The following is a 24469-nucleotide window of genomic DNA, read 5'->3' as shown; positions in this document are numbered from 1 at the left end:
GCATGTTTACCTGCACAGGGATGCACAAGTGTTCTTGGGTGAACACAGTCGAGATGCTGCATCTGTCCCCTGCTGTTTCAAAGACCGAGAATTGAGTGCTCAAAGACCGCTGACCACTCAGTTCAGTCCAGGCATCTGGGTGGATTGCAACATTAAAGTTAGGATCACTCCAGAGCCTGGATCAAATCTATGACATCAGCCAGCAGAGGGCTTGAGCCCGCTGTTGGCTGAAAACGGGCCACAGGGGTGCAGAATGAAGTGCACTCTTGTGATCCATAGAAGTAGAGCCAAATAGCGTTGGCCCTACTTCTCCTTTATGCATTAGCATAAAGCACATGAACGGGACAATTTTAGATGATTACAAAGAATTATTCCAGGTCATTTTAAAAGGCACTATATTATGGTGCTGGTAGAGCCTGTGGGCAGAAGAGAGTTAAAACAAAATAAAATCTTTATTTCAGCTTACTGGAAGGTCAACATTTTGGCTTGAATACAACTACTCATAATAGCAGGCAGTCATTATCGGATACTCCCAGTATTACTAGTTTTTATTTTTCCTGGCAGGAGGTAGGTAGGTAGCATATCTGGCCCTGAAAATGTTTTACTGTGTACAAGAAAGTCATTGTTCCAGTTCTATAAATTGATTATGCAGCTGAAAACTTACATATTCACTAAACTAACATAGAAATGTACCTGCAGTAGGATTATCATTGTCCAAAACATGTAAAAGGCAGCCAGTGCTGGAGGGGTGTGCGCTCCGCTGGGTTCGGGAATGCTAAAAATTGGAGGTTCAGGAAAATGCATCAGCCAGATCCCATGCCCTTAAATTTGGAAGTAAAAAACATCAAATCAGAATGTTTGAGAAAAATTATAACATGCAGCTGAACTAGAAATCCTACCTGCCCAATATAAATAACAGCAAGAGCTCAACAGTATGTCTTTTCACTGACTAGGATTGTTGAGTAAACTGGTGAGGAAGAAGGTAAAACAGTAAATAGATTTCAATGGAATATATAATGCTGAACTCCAGGCAAACAACTAAAAACACAAATTTAAAAAAATATATATATATAGCACTAACACAAAGCACAGCCAGGTTAATGACACCACTTTCTATTAAAGTGATATTAACCACTTGCCCTCCAGAGGATTTATCCCCATTCCTGACTAGGCCATGGTTTGCTGTTTGTCACTGTGCTATTTCAACTGCTAATTGTGCGGTCGTGCAATGCTGCACCTAAATGAAATTTATGTCCTTTTTTGCACAAAAATAGAGCTTTGTTTTGGGGGTATTTGATTGCCTCTACAGGTTTTTTTTTGTGCTATAAAACAAAAAAAGACCAAAAATTTTGAAAAAAAAACAAATAAAATAAATAAATAAAAATCTCAGTACATGTATATTAATTGGTTTGTGTGAAAGTTATAGCGTCTACAAACTATGGTATATATATTAGAATTTACACAGCTTTTACTTTCTGACTGCCCATCACATTTCTTGAGGTGCTATAATGCCAGGGCAATACACCCCCCCCCCCCAAATGACCCCTTTTTGGAAAGTAGGCACCCCAAGGATTTTGCAGAGAGGCATGTTGAGTCCATGGAACATTTTATTTTTTGCCAAAAAATTGACAATTTTTTTTTTTTTTTACACAAAGTTGTCACTTTACAGATTTATTGCTCACACAAGCCATGGGTATATGTGGAATAACACCCCAGAACACATTCTCCTACTTCTGAGTATGGGGATACAACAGGTGAGACTTTATGGCAGCCTTGCTACATACAAGCCCCCAAAACCCAATGACCACCTCCAGGCATATTTCCTCAAATCACTTCCCCAATACCTAGCACAGTTTCGGAGGCGCTAAAATGCCAGGATAGTACAACCCCCCTCACCCCCCCGCCTTCTAAATGACTGCTTTTGGAAAGTAGACACCCCAAGGAATTTGATAAAGAGGAATGGTGAGTATTTTACAGATATAATTTTTGTCACAGGGTTTTGAAAAAGAAAAAAAAAAAAAAAAAAAAAAAAAAAACCACACATTTTCTGTTTTCTTTCTTCATTTTCCAAAAACATGTGGCAACAAAAGAGATCTGCAAAACACTCACCATGCCTCTTAGCAAATACCTTGGAGTGTCTACTTTCCAAAAAGGGGTCATTTGGAGGGGTTGCTTCTACTATCCTGGCATTTCAGGGCCAACACTAGAAGCTTTTGCCACACATCACCCACTCTTGAAGACCAAGCCTTTTATGACACTTTGTTCACATGAAAAAACTGGGGTTTTTTTGCTACAAAATTCCTTTGAACCCCCAAACATTATATATTTTTTTAAAGCAGAGGCACTTGAAAATAAAATGGTGGGTGTTAAAATTTTATACATCACACAGTATTTGCACAGCGATTTTTGCAAACGTAAATCTTTTGGGAAAAATACACTTTTTAGAATTTTAATGCACAAAAACACAATATATGGCTCAATTGTTTGATAAAATATAAAATATGATGTTATGCTGATTAAATTGATACCAAACATGAGATGCTTTAAAATTGCGCATGCCCGTGCAATGGCAACAAAGTACATACATTTTTATTATCGATAGACGATGCTTTAAAAGCCTTTACAGGTCACCAATTTATATTTACAGAGGAGGTCTAGTGCTAGAATTACTGCCCTCGATCTGCCATTTGTGGAGATACCTCACATGTATGGTGCAACCGCTGTTTATATACTGGCACTGGGTCACTGCTTGCGCATGCAGGTGCGAGCGCAAAGGGGGGGCAAGGGTGCTTTTTTTTTTTTACCCTCTACGTCGCTTTGCTTATAGCTGCCGCCCTGCTGCAGTACATTGTGGGCGGGCAGCTGGGAAGCGGTTAAAGGATTGGATTAAAAAAAAAATAAAACAAACAGCCCCGAGCCTCTTTTCAGGTCCCCCACCGGCGTTCCTGGCTACTCCCCCTTGACTGATGCCCCCAATAGCAAGCAGCTTGCTATGGGGACAATGGTGCATGCTCGCTCCCGAGCCCTGCTCTATGCGTTTATAAACGGAGCAGCGGCTCAGCCCCGCCACCTCTCTCTTCTAATTAGCTCATTGTCTGTGATTGACAACAGTGGGAGCCAATGACGTCTGCTGCTGCCTCAGCCATTGAGGAGAGGGAGTCCCAGGACAGCCAAAATTCATGTGCACATTGCTGGATCGAGATGAGGCTCAGGTGAGTATTGTGGGGGGGACTGCACACAGGAGGTTTTTTACCTTCAGCCTTTATAACCAATCCCAATCAGGTGACTGAACAATGAATGAGCAGCAGCAGAAAAATTAGGCCATGTCTCAGTTTACTCTGCTCTCTCCTCCTATCAGCATGTTTCAGCTCAATTAATTATTGTATAAAAACGTTTCACCCTTCTGTTATCAGGGAGTTTGTGGAATTCAAACTACTTAGCAATTTTAAAGTAAACTACAATAACACAGAGGCCTTGAACACCTCCCTGACCCAACCTGTTTCATCCCAGATCCAATCTAATTTTTTCCTTTAAATGGCATCCGAAAGCAGTCATATACCTAGTTGTCTTTATTTCCACCTCTTTAACCTCTCTGGCAGACACCAGTTATCAGCCTTTGCTCCATGCGATCATCTTGTGTTTGAAATTATGATAAACCACCCCTTTATTGGCTTGGCCGGGTGAACGTTATTAAGATGGACACCTTGCCTAAATTACTGTACACGTTTCGGTGGTCCCCATAAATCCCCCAGCGGGCTTCTTTCCCTCCTTGACCAAAGCTATACGTTCTTATATATGGCAATAAAACAAAACCTAGGTTAAGGCTTACAACTCTGTCTTTACCGAAGAATAGAGATGGGTTGGCACTCCCCCAGTTCTCCCTTTATCATCATGCCGCCTCTTTGCTACGAAATCTCGATTGGTACTATGAGAAAAATATCAAACGATGGGCATCTTAGGAAGATGACTTAGGAAGATCCCAGATTTATCTTCCTTACCTTGGATGACCTCCAGGTAGGCTGCCCTTGGATCATTTATCTATTCTTACTGTAGCCACCCTACAAGTGTGGGACTTGTACCTCTCCAGAGGTTTTCTCTCTTCCTACTCAAGTTCTTTGACCTCCCTTTTTGGAAGATTTGCTTTTTCACCAGCATTGCGCCAATTGCAATTTCTCTCCTAGACAAGAAGTGCCCATCCCTTGTTAGGACACACTATTTCGAGGGGCAAATTAGTTCCCTTGTCTCAACTCCTACCAAACTGTCATAAACCTTCTGGAGCTTGACTAGAATAAACCCAATTAAAACATTATCTAAGGACTTTAATCCCCCTGGACTCCATGACTAGACTACTCTCTCAGTCCACCAGAACAAAACACTCACTTTGCCTGATCGATATTTTGTTGAAAGAATCCTTTTCTCCATTTCAACCATTTAAAGCCAAATAGGAAATGTAATTGGCTATATCACCTGAGGACATGAAGTGGGACAAAATACTGGCTTTTACATATTTTCTACTTCTTCACTTGCTCAAAAGTGCAACTATATGATATTGTCGAGGTGATACCAGGTGTCCTTTGATTCTGCACCAGATGGAGGTTTACTCAAATACACCTTCAATAATCTTATCAATGCTTCCAAGATATAAAAAACAACAAAAAAAGTCTAATTAGACATCTAGTAACTGCCCATGCGATGATCGCTAGACACTGGTGTAAACCCATAACTCCCTAACTAGCTGCATGGGCATGCAAAATGGAAAACATTAACCATATCAAATGTATGGTTGCTTGGAACGAGGACAAAATGGAGTCATACAGGCTCATGTGGACAGTGTTTTCTCATTTTCGTTATTCCGCAGATTTTAAACCCTTTATATCCTGCAGTCTGGATGGTCTGACTGGTTAGCTTGCCCCATTACTGCACTGCTTAAGATAGACCGCTCCGCCATGCATGCCATGAGTATGAGCCTCCTTTGGCATGTCTATCTGTGAGGACATATGTGCCTGTATACTGGAGTGCAGGGGCTATGGAATACAAAAGAAGAGGAACTCCCCCCCCCCCCCTTAACTCTTTTCCCACCCTTTTATTTTGCTTGTTTGCCCCTGCTTGTATCTCTTGTTTTGGTTCTCTTTCTGTTATCTTTCCTTCATATGCTATAGGCTTAGAATACCTAGTCATGGGCTTGTGGATGCCACCTACTTAGGCCATTTGAGTGCCCTTTTGATAGGCAGAACATAATGACGTATACTTAGTTGCTCCTTGGCCCACTATTTAACGTTGTTCTACCTTTGATTATATTAGTCCTAAGTGATCACTGCTTGCGATAATTTGTGAGTGGTCAAGTGTTCTTACTGTTTGCATCTTTGGATGGATATATCATAAGCACATTGACCTGCTACTTATATATTGTGCATTGTTAAACTATTTCAATAAAAAAGATTAAACTAAAAAGTTTCAAATATGAACAGATAATATCGACTGCATGCAAATGTATGTGCTAATGTGTATTTTGACAGCGTAGCTCATTTTACACTAAATGTACCAGGGGTGTAATGCAAATTACAGTTTATCTGCAATTGCTATTTTTTTAGGTTATTACTAAACTACAAAACGCAAAACTAACTTATCAGCAGAAACATGTGTAGTTCTGTTTGACTACTTCTGTAATCCAGGTACCTCTGCTATAAACCTTAGCTAGGCTGATGATGTCCATTTTTTTCCCCTCTGCAGCTGAATTTATACAGCTACCCCCACAGGTTGTGATTGGACAATGAAGGAGCAGCACATAGATGAAAATAGATAAGGTAATCCACCTGCTCTCCCTTCCTGTAAATATCTTCAGGTAGATAACTGACAGCAATGTCCAGTGAAAACCAGATTGCCGCCCCTCCCTCCCCCAGGCTGAACCCTACTTTTCAAAGTAACAAGAGGCTACTATCCAGACAAATCCCAGGTACTTTATACTACGTAAAATGTTTAATAACATGTTAATGAATACATAACAGAATTAAATGCAGATTTTATCACATCTGCCTGGAGCGTAATCTTGAATATGAAGAACAATAATTAACATTCTTTAAATCAGACAGACTAGACTAACTGGCCTCTTTTTCACTTTCTGTCCATTCCACTAAACTAATGGATTGGATAATAACACTTTTCTCTGATTACTTTTGCAAGTAATAAATAGGAAAGGGAAGGAGGTCACTATTAACACATTTTTCTGGTATTAACAACATGTTAAGCCTTCTAGAGGATAGAATACATTCCTTATTTTATCAGCTCATCTCTGTGGCACCTGAGTTAATCACAATCATGTTTTTTAAAAATAGAAAATAGAACAGACACGCCTTGCATTTCTACCTAATCACACTGTGGCATATGCTTATTACAAAAAAAAGTATTCAATTGTATTCCTCAAACAAAAAGGAAATGAATCCATTATCAAGGCCTTTGCAAATGCAGGTTACCCTTTAAAAATAGCAGTGACATTGTCACTGTTCTGTATATAGCCTGTTCAAAGAGCAGAGCTTGTTGGAGGAGGCTCAGCAGACCTCACTCATTACAGGTTGCCTTCAGAACACTACAGGAGGGGCAGAGACAAGACCAGTCACCCTGCACAAGGACAGAGAGCAGTAGTGAGCGGTCTTTCTTACAGAAAATACCTGTAGAGGGGCAAAGTTTTACACTGAATTATTGCACTTACGTGGAAGAAATACACAAACCACACCAAGATTCAAGTAACAATATACATGCCTCTTGTATTTAGACAAGATTTGCATATCCTGGAGTTCAGTTTTACGTTGATGTTAAAATGACGATAAAATGGTTCTGTTCTAATCGGTTTAAACTCACCAATTGCTCCAACCAGGCACATTGTCAACAAAAGGAGAACACACCACAATATATCTGAGTTAAGCTGTCTCTCCAGTCTACTGCGCTTGTATCTTGGTCCGCTGTTATTTAGCATTGTTTTTGTCTCATGTCCTTATACAAAACAAAAAACAACCGTTACCTTCATGCACCTTAAGTAGTTTTGCAATTTTAAGAGAGGACTAAAAAATATCAACATTCATACACTCTCTCTGTACTGTATACACTTCAATTCAACATGATTCAACAGTGTCACTTAATGCAGATTCTCCCGATTAGGGATGAGCTTGGGTTCGGTTTAAATCCAGAAGTTATCTGTCATTGCTGGGCCAATGAACCTGTGGGCTGGTGATGCCCTACCCCGCAACTGCGCACACACACACACACAAGGGCAGGCATGCTCATAACATCATAGACCTATGATGGCCAATGACCATGATCTAATATGGCCATATGCCCATATTTGAGAAGCTATTCTGGCTATACTTCTCCTATGGATTACAGGAGTGCACATCGTTCTTTGATGCTGCATCCACCTACGTGAGTATTTGTGTATGTTTTTTTTTAAACCCAAATCTTTCTTTTAATGAAGTGAAAAGCATTCCCGCCTCTTTGTGTACGACAGCTGTGAGGTGGGAATTTGATTGGCCCAGCAATGACAGCCAACGTCCAGGTTTAGACCAAATTCAAGCCCGATCCCAAGCTCGCCACTACTCATGACAATACATTGCAACCAATCCTGACCAACCAATATCACATACACACACCTACATATTCCTTCCAAAGCTTTTCATTTGGTCAACACCTGTACTCTGTTTAGCGAACGTCATTCAGTACTAAATGTAAAATTCAGCAGGCAACCATGTAGACAGTGTAGTATACATAAGTACAGAGTTGGTATGCTGGAAGGAAGGATATGAGACATGGTGTTATAGGCAGTTCACCATAAAAACTGGCTTTCATTTCTCAAACAATATACTCCACATGGAATGCTAGCTGATCCCCATGGACCCGAAAAACATAAAAGAAACATGCCCGGATGCCACCCATAATTGTTAGAACAAGAAAATGTGTCAGGGTACAAACCTGCATATACTACAATACCAATGACAGCTTCTGTATTCCTCACAACGCATCCTCTCAGTAAAAGGTTTTCTTTATTCAGTCCGATTTTTTCCTTGTCTGAATGTGGCCTTTCACTATCAGGAAGATAATTTAAAGTACATTTACTTCAAAGAAAATTCGTGAAGGACATACAGTGAAGGAAATAAGTATTTGATCCCCTGTTGATCTTGAATGTTTGCCCACTCACAAAGAAATTATTAGTCTAAAAATTGAATGGTAGGTGTATTGTAGATCCTCATAGGAGACAGATTTTCATGCTACACTGGTCTTCAGGGCGGACTGTGAGAGGAGCCTAGCTCCGCGGGCCGGATTAAAAGGTCCGCCGGGCCGTATACGGCCCGCGGGCCGTAGTTTGCCCATTGCTGCTTTAGAGCATAACTAAAGGTTTAATACCTGTTCAATGGTCCTACACCAGCATATGCTTCTTTGCTCCAGTCTTCCAGCCTCTTGGTCAGCATGGGATGGCATCACTCCTGCGCATAATCCTGACACTTAGCGACCGGCCTGGCACTGTAAACCGAGCTGTGCATGTGCAGCTCAGTTTACAGTGCCAGAGAAGACGGTGAGCGAGCAAGTAGGGGCATTTTATTGCAGAAGAGACAGTTCTGCTTTGAAGTGTTTGAAGAAAAGTATGTACAAATTCGGTATTTCATGTAAGCAAAAACGAAAGCGTTTACATGCTACTCCCCAAGTTGAAAGCTACAGAATGAAAAAAAACAAAAAAAAAAAAAACAAAAAACACAACCACACGACATGATGGGCCTTCGGAATCTAAGTTCCATGACCCCGACCTGTATAGCACCCTGTAAAAAACTGAGGACTTACAAAATGGGGTAGGGTTTTAGGAGATGCGCTTGGGGTCTATGAATACTAAGTATGCAGCATACAAATTCAATAAATATTAGGGATGCACCGATACCCTTTCTGATCAGCAACTATGAGTTCTGATACTTTCAGTTAAGTACTCACCAATACCGAGTACCAAATATTTCCACCGCAAAGAATAGCATACAATTTGAACAGGAATGCCTGTAACCTCTCTAACACCCCTTTTCCTCTCTCTGATCACAACTTTATCAGCTTCACACTCTCCCTGCCTCCTACCTCCCATGCCTCCATCCAGCAAACAGTTACCTGTAGAAACCTCCATTACCTCAGCCCTGACCTTCTCCACTCCACTACTGAGCGCCTCTGATTAAATTGCACCCCTGTCCTGCCCAGAGCTGGCCACATCTGCCTACAACTATCTATCATCCTCCCTGGACGCTCTTTCTCCTCTTTCTACACGCAGAACCAGGCCTCGCCTGTCACAACCCTGGCAGACAGATGACACCAGAAGTCTCAAGAGACGCAGCCGCACTCTTGAGCGAGCATGGCGTAAAACTAAATCCCTGAAAGACTTTACCCTCTACAAATCCGCTCTTCTCAAATACAACTCCAGCCTCCATGCTGCTAAGCAAACCTACTATAACACTCTCATCAAAACCCTCTCATCCAATCCTCGTCAACTCTTCTCTACCCTTAATTCCTTACTCCTTCCCCCACTGCCTCCACCCACCAACTTACTTACTGCACAGCAGACTGCCAGTCACTTCAAGAAGACGACCAACACAATTCGTGATGAGATCTCCAGTGTCAAGCTTCCTCCTCTAACCAACATACAAGGCACAACACCAAACTCAACACTCTCCTCCTTCGACCCTGTTACCACCAAGGAAGTTACCGATATCCTTTTCAAGGCCCACTTCACCACCTGTCCCCTGGACCCTGTCCCCTCACGACTGTTGCAACCTCCTTCCGCCTCTATCCTAAACTCTCTAACCCACATCTTCAACCTCTCACTCTTCATGGGCACCTTTCCCTCCCCACTTAAACATGCACTAGTTATCCCCATACTCAAAAAACCCTTGCTGGACCCCACCTGTTTGAATAACTTAAGACCCATCTCCCTGCTCCCGTTTGCCTCCAAGCTTCTCGAGCGCCTTGTTCACAACCGTATGAACTGCTACCTCAACGACAACAACCTTCTTGATCCCCGACAGTCTGGCTTACGCCCACAACATTCCACAGAAACTGCCCTACTAAAACTCACTAATGACCTACTAACTGCTAAAACCAACGGCCATTACTCCATATTCATACTCCTTGACCTTTCCACTGCCTTTGACACAGTCGACCACCCACTCCTCCTCAGTCAACTCCACTCCATCGGGCTCCGTGACTCTGCTCTCTCCTGGTTCTCCTCTTACCTTTTTCAGCGCACTTTCAGTGTCACATACAACTCCTCCTCCTCTGCTCCTCTTCCTGTTGGGGTACCCCAAGGTTCTGTTCTTGGGCCCCTCCTTTTCTCTCTCTATACTTCCTCCCTGGGCCAACTGATAACCTCCCATGGCTTCCAATACCACCTCTATGCTGATGACACCCAGATCTATCTCTCCACTCCCCAGCTCACCCCTTCAATCTCCTCACGTATCTCAAATCTACTAAGTGACATATCAGCATGGATGTCACATCACTACCTTAAACTCAATCTTTCCAAAACTGAGCTAGTAATATTTCCTCCTCCCCGATCCCCCACTCATGACTTTACCATTAAGATCAACAGCACAACCATTGGTCCTTCCCTTCATGCCAGGATGCTAGGCGTAATCCTAGACTCTGACCTCTCCTTTGGGCCCCACATCAACTCACTGGCTAAATCCTGCCGCCTTAACCTCCGGAACATATCCAAAATCCACCCCTTCCTGACCAAAGACACCACAAAACAACTTATCCACGCCTTGGTTATATCCCGCCTCGATTACTGCAAATCCCTCCTCACTGGTCTACCGTTACACAGGCTATCCCCACTTCAGTCTATTATGAATGCTGCTGCTAGACTCATACACCTTACCAACCGATCAGCAACTGCTGCCCCTCTCTGCCAATCCCCCCACTGGCTTCCACTAACCCAACATGTAAAATTCAAAATACTAACTACAGCTTACAAAGCCATCCACAACACTGCCCCTAGCTACATCGCCAACCTCATCCACAGATACAGCCCAAATCGCCCACTCCGCTCCTCCCATGATATCCTCCTCTCTAGCTCTTTCATCACCTCCTCCCACGCTCGCCTCCAGGACTTCTCCAAAGCCTCTCCCATCCTCTGGAACTCCCTACCACAGCATGTCCGGTCAGCCCCCACCGTCTGCCTTTAGGCGATCTTTGAAAACTCATTTCTTCAGGGAAGCCTACCCCACCTCCACCTAAGAACTGTACTTGAATCACCTCCACCAGATCATCCCCCACAGTTATCACCTTTTGTATCACCTCCCCCTTCCTTTAGATTGTAAGCTCCACAAGCAGGGCCCTCACATTCCTTCTGTACTGAAACTATTGTAATTGTACTGTCTCTCTTATATTGTAAAGTGCTGCGCAAACTGTTGGCGCTATATAAATACTTTATAATAATAATAATAATGTAATTCCTGCACTTGTCATAGCCCGAGTTCACACAAGAGCCGTGTGGGAAATCTCCCTGCCCCAATCACATGCTGTCACAGAAGGAAAAGCTGGGCTCTCTATCCTCTCCTTGCAGGGATGACAGTACGGGCTTGACAGCTTCTGACTGGTCAGCACCATGGTGGTGCTGACCAATCAAAAGCCAACTAGCCTGTACGGTCATCCCTGTACTGAGAGTAAGGAAAACCACAGGGGGTTCACACAGGAGCAGTGGGGAAACTGCAAGTGATTTAAACAAGTAATGCATTCTTGTTCAAATCACGTTATTCTTTGCACTGCAATTTGCATCAACACATTTTGTATTGATGCAAATCGCACAACAAAGTATCAGTTTGAGGTATCCGGAGCACTGGTGAAAATACTTGGTATCTTTGGATCCTTAATAAATATGGTCCTCCTTTTTATATAGTAAATAATCTACATTGTACAAGTACTTACAGGAATCCCTTGAACCTGCCAATGTCACTGTTGGGCATTTCACACTGTATTCTGCTTGAAAACTTCTCAGGCTCAAACTCACAATCCTAAAACAAAAAACAAAAAGGTAATCCTGTTATTTTTTCACATGAGAAAAAAAAAAGCGTTTTTTTTCTTACATTTACTTTATTTAAAAGTAAATGGCACAGGATTCTGATAATTTAAACCTATAACCAAACATATTTCTTTCAGTTTTGGGTGGAGGGTAAAGACAAATTCCTGTCCAAATTAAAATGTAGCCCTGAAATACATACAAGGAAATACTGCTTCACCTCCCAAAGACTCTTGGAATGTATGATATAATTTGCCTAGGGGTGAAATCCAGGAAGTAACTGAAGAAATGTAAAAAAAAAAAAAAAAAAAAAAAAAAGAAGGTTAACACAACTGAATATGATATTCTCTCCTATCGATTTACTAATGCTAGCAACATAAGGATTAAAAATAGTCAATATTGTTGAGAGAGTGAAGTTTCACTTTAAGTGTCTGTAATGCAGGAGAGTCATTCTAAAAAATACCCACCCTGTAAGCCCTTTGTAGTCTCTCAATACAGAAAACCTGATATAGTGTTCCTGTACAAAAGAGGAATTACTTAATCAAAGTCAGATTCAAACCTGCCTTGGAAGATGCTGATGACACATCAAGCCATGAAAAAAAGAATGTTACACCATAGAGGCCGCAGGAAACAGACACATCTACACTTTATGAAGGAGCTCTCTGGACTGATTATCACACAGAAATCAAATTAAAGCCCGATTACATATAAATAAATGAATGTGTATAAATTCTTTGGATTCAATAACATGTTTAAATGTATTATGCATAAATCTATATCTAGATCATCTCCCTAATTCCCTGTACAGCAGTCCTCACACTGACAGAGGGAGAAGCAGCACTACAGGCCAGTCAGGCTCTGCTGTATTAAGGAACGCTGCCCATTTAACACTGGAAGCTTCCATACAGGATGAGGGAGCAAAGGAATGACATTATCGTTATAACAAAAAGCCTTTGCTACCCAATTTCAGGGTGAGGCAATTCTTCATTTTGTAGCGGATTGCAAGAAATTTAGTTTCACGTAACTCAAGTAAACTTTGACTTTAAGTGTTACTAAACCCACAACAGTAAAATCAGTCTGTATATGCAGTAAAGCAGGCTCATTATATTCACGGTGGAACCTAAGGGGTTAATCTTCTGCACTGCGTAAAAAGGCTGTTTGATCCGGTCTTCTCTGCCTCTCCTCTTGTTCAAATGTTCACATCTTATCTCCTGATAAGACAGACTGAACCCGTAGCCATTCTGCACATGCTCAGTTTAGTGTGTATTGTTGAGTTGTTGTTTTTTTCTTGGGAGAGTGCATGTCACAAGACTGCTCTAACAGCTCATGAGAAAAGGTATTTAACAGTTTATATTTACTAAAATAATTGCACTTCCATGTTCTGTGTACTGTGGGAGACCAGATATAGTGAATGAAGGGTCCTGGGTTTAGTATCACATTTAGCACAGTTGCAGCGATGTCTGGACAACAGTAGCTCACTTATTGATTTTAATCAGTTTCTCTGGAATGCTCCAAGTAACAAAACTGGTCAGCACTTGCTGTATCCTTGCGTAGATTATACTTAGAGGGATAGAAAATGAAGTTCAACCAGATTGCAGTAAAAACCCAACAAACAATTGTATCTGTACTTATCCAAAGCTAGGAAAAAAAAAAGGTTTTATTTTTAGTGGACTTACATTTACAGTTCACATGTCAATAGGCTGATTTCTCAGTGATGCTGTAGGCTTCTACATTCCTTCTACCTGTTGAACTATTATAGGTCAATCAGCCAGTGCTGAAAGTCGCAGGGTCAATCACATGGCTAACCTTTATGTGTATCCAAAACCCATACTATTCATCTTCATCTCATAGTAAGCCAAAATGTGACTGCCTCAAAGTCATTATTACTCACTAGCTGTAGTCTTTTTTTTTGGCCATGGTATATAGCTGTCCTGGGATCTGAAGTGGTTTCCTTGAGCTTTTTGTCCATTCCTGTCCCTGGGTTTCAGAATTCTCTCTATGTACAATTTTTTCCTACATTTGTTATCACCCATAACTTTTGGGCAATTAAATCTGTACCAACAATCTGATTTCATGAAATGGCAAATCCTAGCCTAGTCAGCTGCTGTGATACTGCATGGACACAGCAAACATCACACATACTCCAAACATCAGTTACAGTGCAAGTCCTAAAGAATAAAAATAAGAACGCAGCACAAGAAAAAAAAAAAAAAAAGCATTTAAGGGCTCATGCACACTGAGTCAGAGGCCCAACTGGCTTTTGCAAGAACTGTCACTTCTGAACTTGGAGTAGTGCGGATTTGTGTGCAGACAGCTGGTATTACAGGCCTGCATTGATGGGAGCATGGTTCCAAATCAACCAATCATCTTCAGCTTGTTCAGTTAAACTCTGAAAATATATCCTCACTGGTTTCCATGCACAACTGCTCCACATTCTGTCTGCTACAGTTTTGATAAAATGTCCCCCATTGTTAGTTGGGGGCCAGGCACCTGTCCCAGCATGTCTGGCAATCTCAGATGTGCAGGTGAGTCTCCATTGACTAACACAGTCTGCCTGCACACCACTCCAGATGCACAAGTGAAGCCCTAAATTCAACTATTTTTTTCTCTGTTGAAGAATGATTCCAGGCATGACTATATTATATATAATAACTCTATTCCAGCTTGGACTAATAATAATAATAAAAAACATTTTATATAATGCCTTTAAAGGTAGCTTCTCAAAAGAGCTTTACAAAGAAAATACAAGAAATACACGGTATAAATGTAACTATGTATATGCCATACCTGGCTGATGCCCCTATAAGCTGGAAACCACCGAAGTAGACACCACTACCTCAGCAATCTCCAATTACTTCTGGGTCCCACAACAAGCAGCTGGCCTGATGCATTCTAAACATAGGAATCAGCTGCTCGGCACAGGCACCATTCAGAGAATGCCTTGTATTTTCTGAATGAATGCAAAGTGTTCTTTGACACCACCACCCTGAGAGACAGGGTGGTGATGTCATGCACTCCACCTCATCCACTCAAAGAACGCTTTGCATTCAATCAGAAAATGCAAGGCATTCTCTGAATGGCGACTATACTGAGCGACCAACCTCTTGTGTTCAGAATGCATCGAGGCTGGCCGCTCAGCACGAGACCAGGATGCAAGTGGAGATCACTGGAGGAGTGACGTCTACTTCAGTGATTTCCAGGGGCATCAGCCAAGTACAGGATATACATGGATACATTGATACAAGCTGGAATAACGTAACTGTGTATAATATAGCAGTACCTGGAATCCTTCTGTAAATGAACAGTCAATAGCTATATAAAGTATTTATCGAACAATAAGCACCTTTGAATATTGAAAAATCGCTGGACCGGATATGCAGAGCTCAGTAAGGTACAACAATCAATCATAAACATAAACAGATGAATGGGTTAGACAAAACAAGCGTAGAAATTACCATGACACTTCCTTTCACCACCTGCCTCTGTTTCAGGTTTGTTTCTCCATCAAGGCTCGATGTCTCTATATGACAAATCCCATCGGGATCTGAGGAGTGTAGCAGCACCATGTCAGCAGGGATAACCTCGTCACAATGGAGCTTGACAAAATTCCCCACCTTAACATCTTTCCAGTAGCACTCTACATATTTCTTCTCCTTCCTGAGAGAAAGAAAAATCCAAAATATAATGAAATTTCAGGCCTGAGGGAGCCAAGTAAAGTAAAATTTAAACCCACAACAGAATAGCATTTGGTTTTCTAAATCACAAAGAAGAAAAAAAAAAGAAAAAAAAAAAAAAAAAAGGTTTCCTCCTGCAAGGCAATATCATAATGCACCGCATGCTAGCACATTATCAAAGACTTACCTTGAAACGAAGCCCTCCATGCAGTGCTGTCAATGTGCAGAGGGTTCCATCTTTACCTGGTCTTCCCTCCAGGTCCGAGGCTGCAGCCGCTTGAATCGCCGAGCCGCAATGACGTCACTCCGCACATGCGTGGGAGTCTAGGCCACCGCACACAGCTCTGCAGGAATGACACAAGTATGCCATTCCTTCAGAGCGCATGTGCCAGTGATGTCATCGGCTGACGCTCACTAGAATATCTCCTCAACTGTGATTGTTTAGGTGATATTCATTTTACCTTCAGGTAAAGCTTTATTATAAGCTTACCTGTAGGTAAAAATCAAAATGCGGAGTTTACTACCACTTTAAAAAAAACAAAAAAAAACAAACAGGTTTATTCTTACCTGCTCTGTACAATGGAATTGCACAGAGCAGCCCCGAACCTCCTCTTCTCTGGTTCCCTGCTGGTGTTCCTGGATCCTTCCCTCCGCAGAGTGCCCCCATAGAAAGCAGCTTTCCATGGGGGCATTCACACAGGCTCAATCTTGAGCCTCACTGACTGCGTCTATTGCAAAATATGTGCATTTATTTTAATCGGTGAACTTGGCCTTTAAACTAAAGCTTATGCTGCTTATGTATTGCCTTCCACAGTTCCTGCCTCCCCCCTCATCAACCTGCTAAAAAAGTAAAACAAAACCTATCCATTTTCATTGCATAGATTTTTAGACCCACTGGGTCTCTGTGCTTCTCTAGGCAATGCAAGCAGATTATGACCACTAATAGAGGCTTGCAGTATATCATTTTCTGAAAACATCACAACACCCTGCTTCAGTACCCCTCTCAAGAGTTCTTAGCTCTGATGCAAGCAACGGCCTGGCCCCTGAGAGGAGTTATGGAAATACCAAAAATGTCTTGATGGGTGGATGTCAGTCTGCAGGAGTGGGCATTTCTATTCAGACTGTATTTGCATGAAGACAGCTCTATGTAGCGCTCACATATGATGCTAAGCCTCCATGGTTAAAAGAACTGAAATACAAGAAAGAAAGAGGAAGGCCAGGGACAGTCAGGCTGGAGAGGAAAGGGCTAGACAAGCCAGTCATAAAATGAGGTGGGCTACATATGACTTGCTGCAGATTCTAAGCTCACAGTGTGCAGTGCAATCACATTAAGCAATCTCAGTACAGGAAAGAAGTCTGTACAACTGTACAAGACTGCGGGGAAGGATGGAGTTCAGTTTCAGCTCCTAGTAAGCAGAGGCTGAAGAAGGGTTTAGCACTCACAATAGCTATACTACAGGTCACTAAAGAATGAAAGGGGCTTCTAACATTTCTGAAACAAACTGTATTCAGCTATTGGAAAGGTCTTGAAGCAAACGCCAACCCCACAACCTCATGTCACACAGAGGTGAGCTCCTACCCAGGGAGGCCTTCATGGACGGTTTACTCTGTACTTGTGTTCTCCTTCTACTCAATTTACTTAACCAGCTCAGCAGAATAATGAACGTGTCATCAGAGACTCTGAACAAACTGCTCACATCAGCATCTGGAAGAGCCGGCAAGAGCAACTAATCAGCCATCGCAGGATAACCTGGCTCCTCCAAAAGAATAAACAGACAATGCACCTTGGACAGAATTTTAAGGATTCTATTCAAACAAGATAAGAGACGCTAAACTCTGGTTTAAAAGAAGAAAAAAATTCTACTCTAGTATGTATTAACTCAAAGTCCCTTTTATTGTTCACAGCCTCCTCCAAATTCTTTTTCTTTGCAGTTTTTCCGACTTCCAGTTAGAAGGTGGCTACGTCCATTCTCTATGGTCCCACTGTAGGAATGTAGCCCACCCTCAGCTGCTTGCTCCTGAGATGGACTATGCCCTATGGCAGGGGTGCTCAACCATGCACCAAACCTGCAGCGCATTGGTGTGAAGAGTTCCGTAGGGTTTAAAGGGATACATTTTTCATACATTTTTATTCTGCTTTTTAAGCACCAAAAGCGTATCAAAAACTGATCAATGTGAAAAAGGCTCGTTTGAAGGAAACCATTCCACCTTCCAGGGCAAACCAATGTAGAAACTGCAATCAACATACCTACAGTACACCTGAGTCAACAAATGGTTGATGACCTTGTCCAGCTTATACTTTCTATAGTCTTCCAGTCCATCTTTGATAGCGATGATGGTGAGGACGGCGAGCAGGGGGAGCATAGTGATCTCCTTCTGGAAAGCTTCCACCAGTGGCACCCAGTTCAAGAAGACCAGAAAAAGGAAGTACAGGTTGGCTGCTCTGAAACAAAAAAATAAAAAATTGGGAACATTCTATTTTCTCAGTAAATGTGTATATACGTAGGTTTGCTAAAATACTGAAAATCAAACTGTAAGTCAAGCTAAAAGGAATAATTGAAGGTACATAGGTGGTGCTTACAATCACATTTTCAAGTCTGCAGGAGTCTCATGGTACCACAAAAGCCAAAAAAGGTCTAACCTGCAAATCTTCACAACACTTCCAGTAGTTGCAAAGACTGGCCAGCCCCCTGTTACGACTTTATAAAGACGTGCTGATAAGAATTAGGTCCTGTTCAGACTGGCATTAAAAGCAGGCATTTAAGGAGGGTTTTTAACAGTCCTCAAATGCTTAGTAAAGCTATCTGTATCGATAATATGAACAGTGCACAGAGCTGTTCACGTTATCAAAACATGAAGTCTTTGCATTGTGTTGTGGCATTTCAAAAACTGAAGGTACATGTCAAGGATGGAGAGAGTTGAAGCATCTCAATTTTCTTCCATTCAAGTGTTTGGTAAAGAAACCAGCACACATTTGCGGCGGGTTAGGCCATGTTCACACACACAAAAAAAAAAAAAAGTAGGCGTCTGGGGTGCATTTTAACATGCTTTTAGCACCTGTCAAACACTTATAGGGTGTTTGGGGAGTGTTTGACATTTGTGTCAAATGTGCCAAGCAACGCGTATTAAAGCTATAGGCCTGTTTGTTCAGCATCAGTATAAAGTGTAAACAGGGCTATATCCATTTTTCAGGCAGGGATTCTTTAGACATCTGCCTTTCAATCTAATTGCTCATCTTCCAATGTAATTTTCATCACAGGTTTACATTAATGCTGAATTCCAGGAAGTGGGGCTGCGCCACGACAAATAACTGCTTGCTTATGACTAGATGGAGGAGTACAGCAGTTTTAATTTCCCGATACCCCACTTCTGCAGGCTCCTCTGCGCTGCTGGAAATGTCCCCCTGTAGCCTCTTCTCCCCTAAACTCTGGACCTCCAAGGTCCTCTGACATCAGCAAGCACCATGCATAGCCCTGCATTGGATGCACTGATGCAGGGGGAAAATCCACTGTCCGAGATGCCATTTGCTGGAGGGGCAGAAGATCAGTTAAACCAGTAGTAAACTATTTGGAAAAAAAGAAAAAAAAAAGTTTCCCCCTGCAAGGCAAAAGCATAATGTGCAAGTATGCATCACATACTATCACATTATGAAGGACTTGCCTGAAAATGAAGCCTTCCAGCGGCACCCTGTCACCACTGCAGAGGCTTCATCAGGCCTCCCGTACTGGTTCGTGGGCTGTGGCCGATTGAATGGGCGAGCCGTGATAATGCCACTCCCGCACATGTGTGCAGGAGTCTCAGCCACAGCACACAGCTCTGAAGATACGGCACGCCTTTCCTTCAGAGCGCATGCTCTAGTGATGTCCCCGGCTGCTCGCCAGAATCTCTCTTAAACGGTGTACATTTAGGAGATAATCATTTTTGATACTTTATTAGAAGCTTACCTGCAGGAAGAAATAAACAAGACTTTACTACCACTTCAAAGAGTAACTGAAGGCAAAACTTTTATTTCTTAGTTTTGGATAGAGGGGAGGTGGATTCGAACCTCTGTCAGTTTTTATTGCAGTCTGTGTCCCCTGTTAAGGAGATTCACCCTCTCTATTTGCCCTGGTTACCATTAGCATTGAAAGTGGACGTAAAAGAAAATCCCACATTTTGGGTTGTCCCTAGTAAAGTAATAAGAGGGGAAATCTTCCAATGGGGACACTAGTTCTAGTGACCTGGGGGTCTCCAAGAGAATTCCTTAATTTACGGAGATTTCCTCCCACTTCCTGATTGGCTATGGGCCATGAAGTAAAGGGAAACCTCTGCAATGGGACTCAGATGGCAAAAATAAACATTACATGGGTTATAACCCTTCCTATTCTGTCTAATAAAGTGCAGTTGAGGCTTGCGGTGTTGGTGGAGCCCCCCTGCAAGGGAGGACCTTTGTTTTCCTGGAGTTGGGCTTCAAAGAAGTGTTGTATGATATGAAAAAAACAAAAATCTAGCATCAGGTATCCCAAAGCTACCATGCTTTTAGTAAATAAATACTTCCACTCATGCATTCTGGATGCTGCTGGCATGGTTTCAGCCTCCTCTGCCTGCTGCTTACATAATGGCCACCGGCTGTGTACGAGCTGCAGAAAAGACGGTAAGTGTCTCAGGATGACCAGAATTCTGCATAAGTCAGCTCATTGCAGACTTCCTGATGATTTATTCATTATACTATTTATACAGCTATCCTTTAAAGTAAATTATTATTATTATTTCAGGTACTTATATAACGCTGTCAATTTACGCATCGCTTTACATATATATATTGTACATTCACATCAGTCCCTAACCCTCAAGGGGCGTACAATCTAGGATCAAAAAGTTTCCCTCATAAGACAAAATGTAAAGCACGGTGGCTCATCATAAGGGGTGCAATCTAAGCGACTTATAATATCATTCTGTTGCAGGCAAAGTTAAAGTATTTTCTCAGCTGTTCCACCCAAAAGTATTAATCACTCAGACTGTACATTGTAACAAGGTGAGAGGCAACAACAGGGGGATGATCTGCGTAAGATAACATGAATACACTGTTAACACAATCTGCATGACTATGTCGCCCCTAGGACAGCATCTTAGCTCAGTAAGTAGGTGCCAACCCTGGATAATGGCTGAACAAAGATGGTGCTGGTCTAAGGAGAAAGAAGGATGAAGACATTGTCAGGCAGAGTACTGTGATCTTTTTGAGGCACGATTAGAGATGGGAACAGAAAAATTAGGAAAAACACAGTTGCTTTTCTATTTTTTTTCAAAGCCATTTTTTGTTTTTTCCAGAAAAATTAAAAAAAAAAAAAGAAATAAAAAGAAAAAAGGAGTTTAGAATATGTTATTTTACAATGCTAAAGAAAATATTTATGACATGGTAGTCACATTATAGAACATGAAGACCTTGATGAAAGATTTCTGACACTTTATGTACAGTTTTAAATTATTGCAAGTTCTCTCAGCTGAAGACAAGAAATCCTGTAATACAATTCAAGTAACACTGTACTACTGAATGCATTTCTGTCACTAGGGGGCACTGCAGGGGAAAGGTTCCAGTTTAGTTTGTTTGTGGGCTCCATCTTGTACCTCCTACAGTTGGGTGATTTTCGGGATATATTAGACTATAGTTTCTGTCCTTACCTCAGGCCTTAAATGACAGATGAGATACATTTGTATGAAAAATTAGTTTATCTTTATAGCCATTACATTATTCTCCACCATCACAGCATAATGTTTACCTATAGTCTGGTCAGTAAATTTATTTTTCTTTACCTTCTCACAGTAAAATGGTGAGACCAACATTTAGAGTTTGGAAACAACACAGTGCAATTTCTGCTGAGAGCAAAGATACAATTTGCAAACAATGTGAGAAGAAATAGTCTTTTCCAAATGCTACAAGGATGATAGAATACACCCTTGCATGCCAGAGGTGTACTACAGACATTAACCTGTTCCCGCTCGGCCAATAACAGAATGACAGCCGAGCAGGACTGTTCTCGATCCAGGTGGGTATTATGACATCCTCCCCTGTGGTGAGATCTGTAACCAGCTGTGTGCCTCGAACACAGCTGATGACAGATCTGTCTACTGGCCCCTTACCAGTAGCATGTGACCTGCTCTGACCAATCACAGCAGGTCACATGATAAACAATGGATAGCTTCCTTTCATGCCATCCATTGTACACAATTGTGTCACTAGCTGTGATTGGTCACAATGATCACATGTAAAGACTGGGCCAATCACAGCCCATCTGTGTCATGTGATTAGCCATGGCCAAATCACAGCTAATCACAATAAAAAACCTGAATGAATCAAATCCTTGACTATAAGCAATCATAATGTGTAAAAATAATACTGATCACTTCCTCAAAGTAGCACAATGTTATGATGGCAAAATTACACTACTCTGGTCATAGTAGAATATGAAAAAAAAAAAAAAAGTCAGTGTCCCTGATCACCACCAGACCAGTTATATAATGACGCTGTACTGCACTGGTGACCGTATGTTAAAAAAAAAAAGAATAATTTGTGAAAATAATTTAAAATGTCATTTTCCAAACAATTCTGACAAAAAAATTACCTCAGACTGTCTACTTTGCAAAAAGGGGACATTTGGGGGATATCTGTACTGTTCTGACATTTCTGGGCCTCAAGAAATTAGATTGGCCGTCAGTACCTCAGGACTGATCAATTTTCAGATATACAGTATATTTCATAGTTTGTGAACGCTATAACTTTCCTACAGACTAAATATTAAATACTGATTTGGGTTATTTTCACCAAAGAAAAGTAGCAGAATACATATTGGCCTAAATTTATGAAGAACAGTTATTTATTTGCAAACTTTAGCAGAAAAAAAGAAAAACTTGTTTTTTTTTTACATTTTTGGTCTTGTTTTGTCAATTTAGCAAAAAATAAACCCAAGCGTTGATTAAATACCACCAAAAAGAAAGCCCTAGTTGTGTGAACAAAAATGATAAATATATAGATTGGGTACAGCGTTAAATGATCGCGCAATTGTCATTCAAACTGTGAGAGCGTTGAAAGCTAAAAATGTGGCCTGGGCAGGAAGGGGGTAAAAGTGCTCGCTTATGAAGTGGTTAAAAAATACTTTATGGAAGTAAATGAGAACCAGAATGAAAGTGCTGCTTCTGGATCTTTACAAATTTAAAAAAAGCAAGTTTAGGTTATTTACTGAATAAGCTGTACTTTTATTTCAAGCATAACCTTTTATATACACTGCATTTCACATTTCTAATGTAACAACATGACTTTCTCAATTTGCAAAAGCTACACCACACTGAATGTATTACTTTTACATTTTTCTGAAAATCTCCCTTTTTCAAGCAAAAAAAAAAAAAAAAAAAAGTTTTTTTTCTCATGGCTTTAACATTTCTGGAAACTTTACATCTCTGTAAGCAATACCTGCAAGTGTTCCACTTACACAGTATGTAGCATGCATATATTTATATCACACTGGGTTTTTTTTACTAAAACTGAAGAGTGCAAAATCAGCTTCCAGGTTTTATTGTCAAAGCTTAATTGAACAAGCTGAGGTCAGAAGCTGATTGCATAGCATGCGCAGCTGCACCAGATTCTGAGTGCTCCAAGTTTAGTAAATTTACCCAACCGGATTCACTTGACCATACTGGCAGAAAACTATTTGGCTACGTTCACACTAGCTTTGTCAGCAGGCATCAGACAGGTGTTTGGGAAGCGTTTTTAACACTTCTTAAACGCCTATGAAAATTCTGCACATGGCAGCACACAGTGCTGTTCACACTGAAGCGTTAGCATTTCGATTCTAATCGAAAAATCGTTCAGAATTTGACCCATGTATGGCCTGCTTAACTCCCTGTTGCATCTCTGCTATCAGTCATGTGAGTTTTAAGGTTTTGTATCTATAAGGGCTCGTTCACACTTGACTTATTTCTAACTCTTGCCAAACGCCCCTATAGCGTTTGACAGGTGTTAGGCGTTTGAGGAGCGTTAAAAACGCTTCCCAAACACTCCCCAAACGCCCTGTGCGCTTTTTTGAGGCTTTTGATAGGCGTTTGTCAAGCATTAAAACCACACCACAATCAAAAGCCTCAAAAAAGCACGCAGGGCGTTAAAAACGCTTCCCAAACGCCTAACACCTGTCAAACGCTATAGGGGCATTTGGCAAGAGTTAGAAATAAGTCAAGTGTGAACGAGCCCTTATAGATACAAAACCTTAGAACTCACATGACTGATAGCAGAGATGCAACAGGGAATTAAGCAGGCCATACATGGGTCGAATTCTGAACGATTTTTCGATTGAAAATATAGTTCGTTCTGTAATCCGATGGTGCCACCAATGATTTTGAAAAATCGGTAGATTTTCACGCATTTTCCAGCATACACGATAAACGAAATGGGGAGGAACCATGAAAATCGGCCGGTGCCATTGCCCCACTAAAAGAGCAAAAATCCCCCGATTATTCTTAGGTCCAATTTTCGAAAGAAAAATCGTTCGAAAATCGACCCATGTATGGCCGACCTTACTGGAAGGAAGGTGGAGTAGGGGAATTCTCCTCTTAGACAGGTGTCCCCATTAGAAGAGTTCTCTGCAAGTCTTGTTCTGTAGACAATTCTGAGATTTCCCCTCAAGTTGTTTTTCTTGCACTATGGTCATCTTTACAAATAGAGCATTGAATCTCCCCTAGGGCTCGTTCACACTTGACTGTTTTACCAACGCTTGCCAAACGCCCCTATAGCGTTTGG

General features: G+C 41.5%; 1 protein-coding gene across 1 annotated transcript in view; it reads right to left on the bottom strand.

The window, feature by feature from the left end:
- The window catches only part of ATP10D (ATPase phospholipid transporting 10D (putative)), a 107215-nt gene that overhangs the window by 40630 nt on the left and 42116 nt on the right, over positions 1–24469 (bottom strand). The window contains exons 3-8 of the mRNA XM_089657301.1: positions 17954–18148; positions 15487–15688; positions 11941–12026; positions 7960–8072; positions 6856–6987; positions 694–821 (exon numbers count right to left, since the gene is read on the bottom strand). Of these exons, the coding sequence (XP_089513427.1) occupies positions 694–821; positions 6856–6987; positions 7960–8072; positions 11941–12026; positions 15487–15688; positions 17954–18148 (856 nt within the window). The remainder of the gene's footprint in view (positions 1–693; positions 822–6855; positions 6988–7959; positions 8073–11940; positions 12027–15486; positions 15689–17953; positions 18149–24469) is intronic.

Source organism: Staurois parvus, unplaced genomic scaffold (assembly GCF_062004578.1).
Source record: "Staurois parvus isolate SC_StPar_1 unplaced genomic scaffold, SC_StPar_1.0 ptg000980l, whole genome shotgun sequence".
Taxonomy (NCBI): Eukaryota; Metazoa; Chordata; class Amphibia; order Anura; family Ranidae; genus Staurois; species Staurois parvus.
The sequence above is the reverse complement of the archived record's forward strand: the minus strand, read 5'-3'. Positions and strand labels throughout refer to the sequence as shown.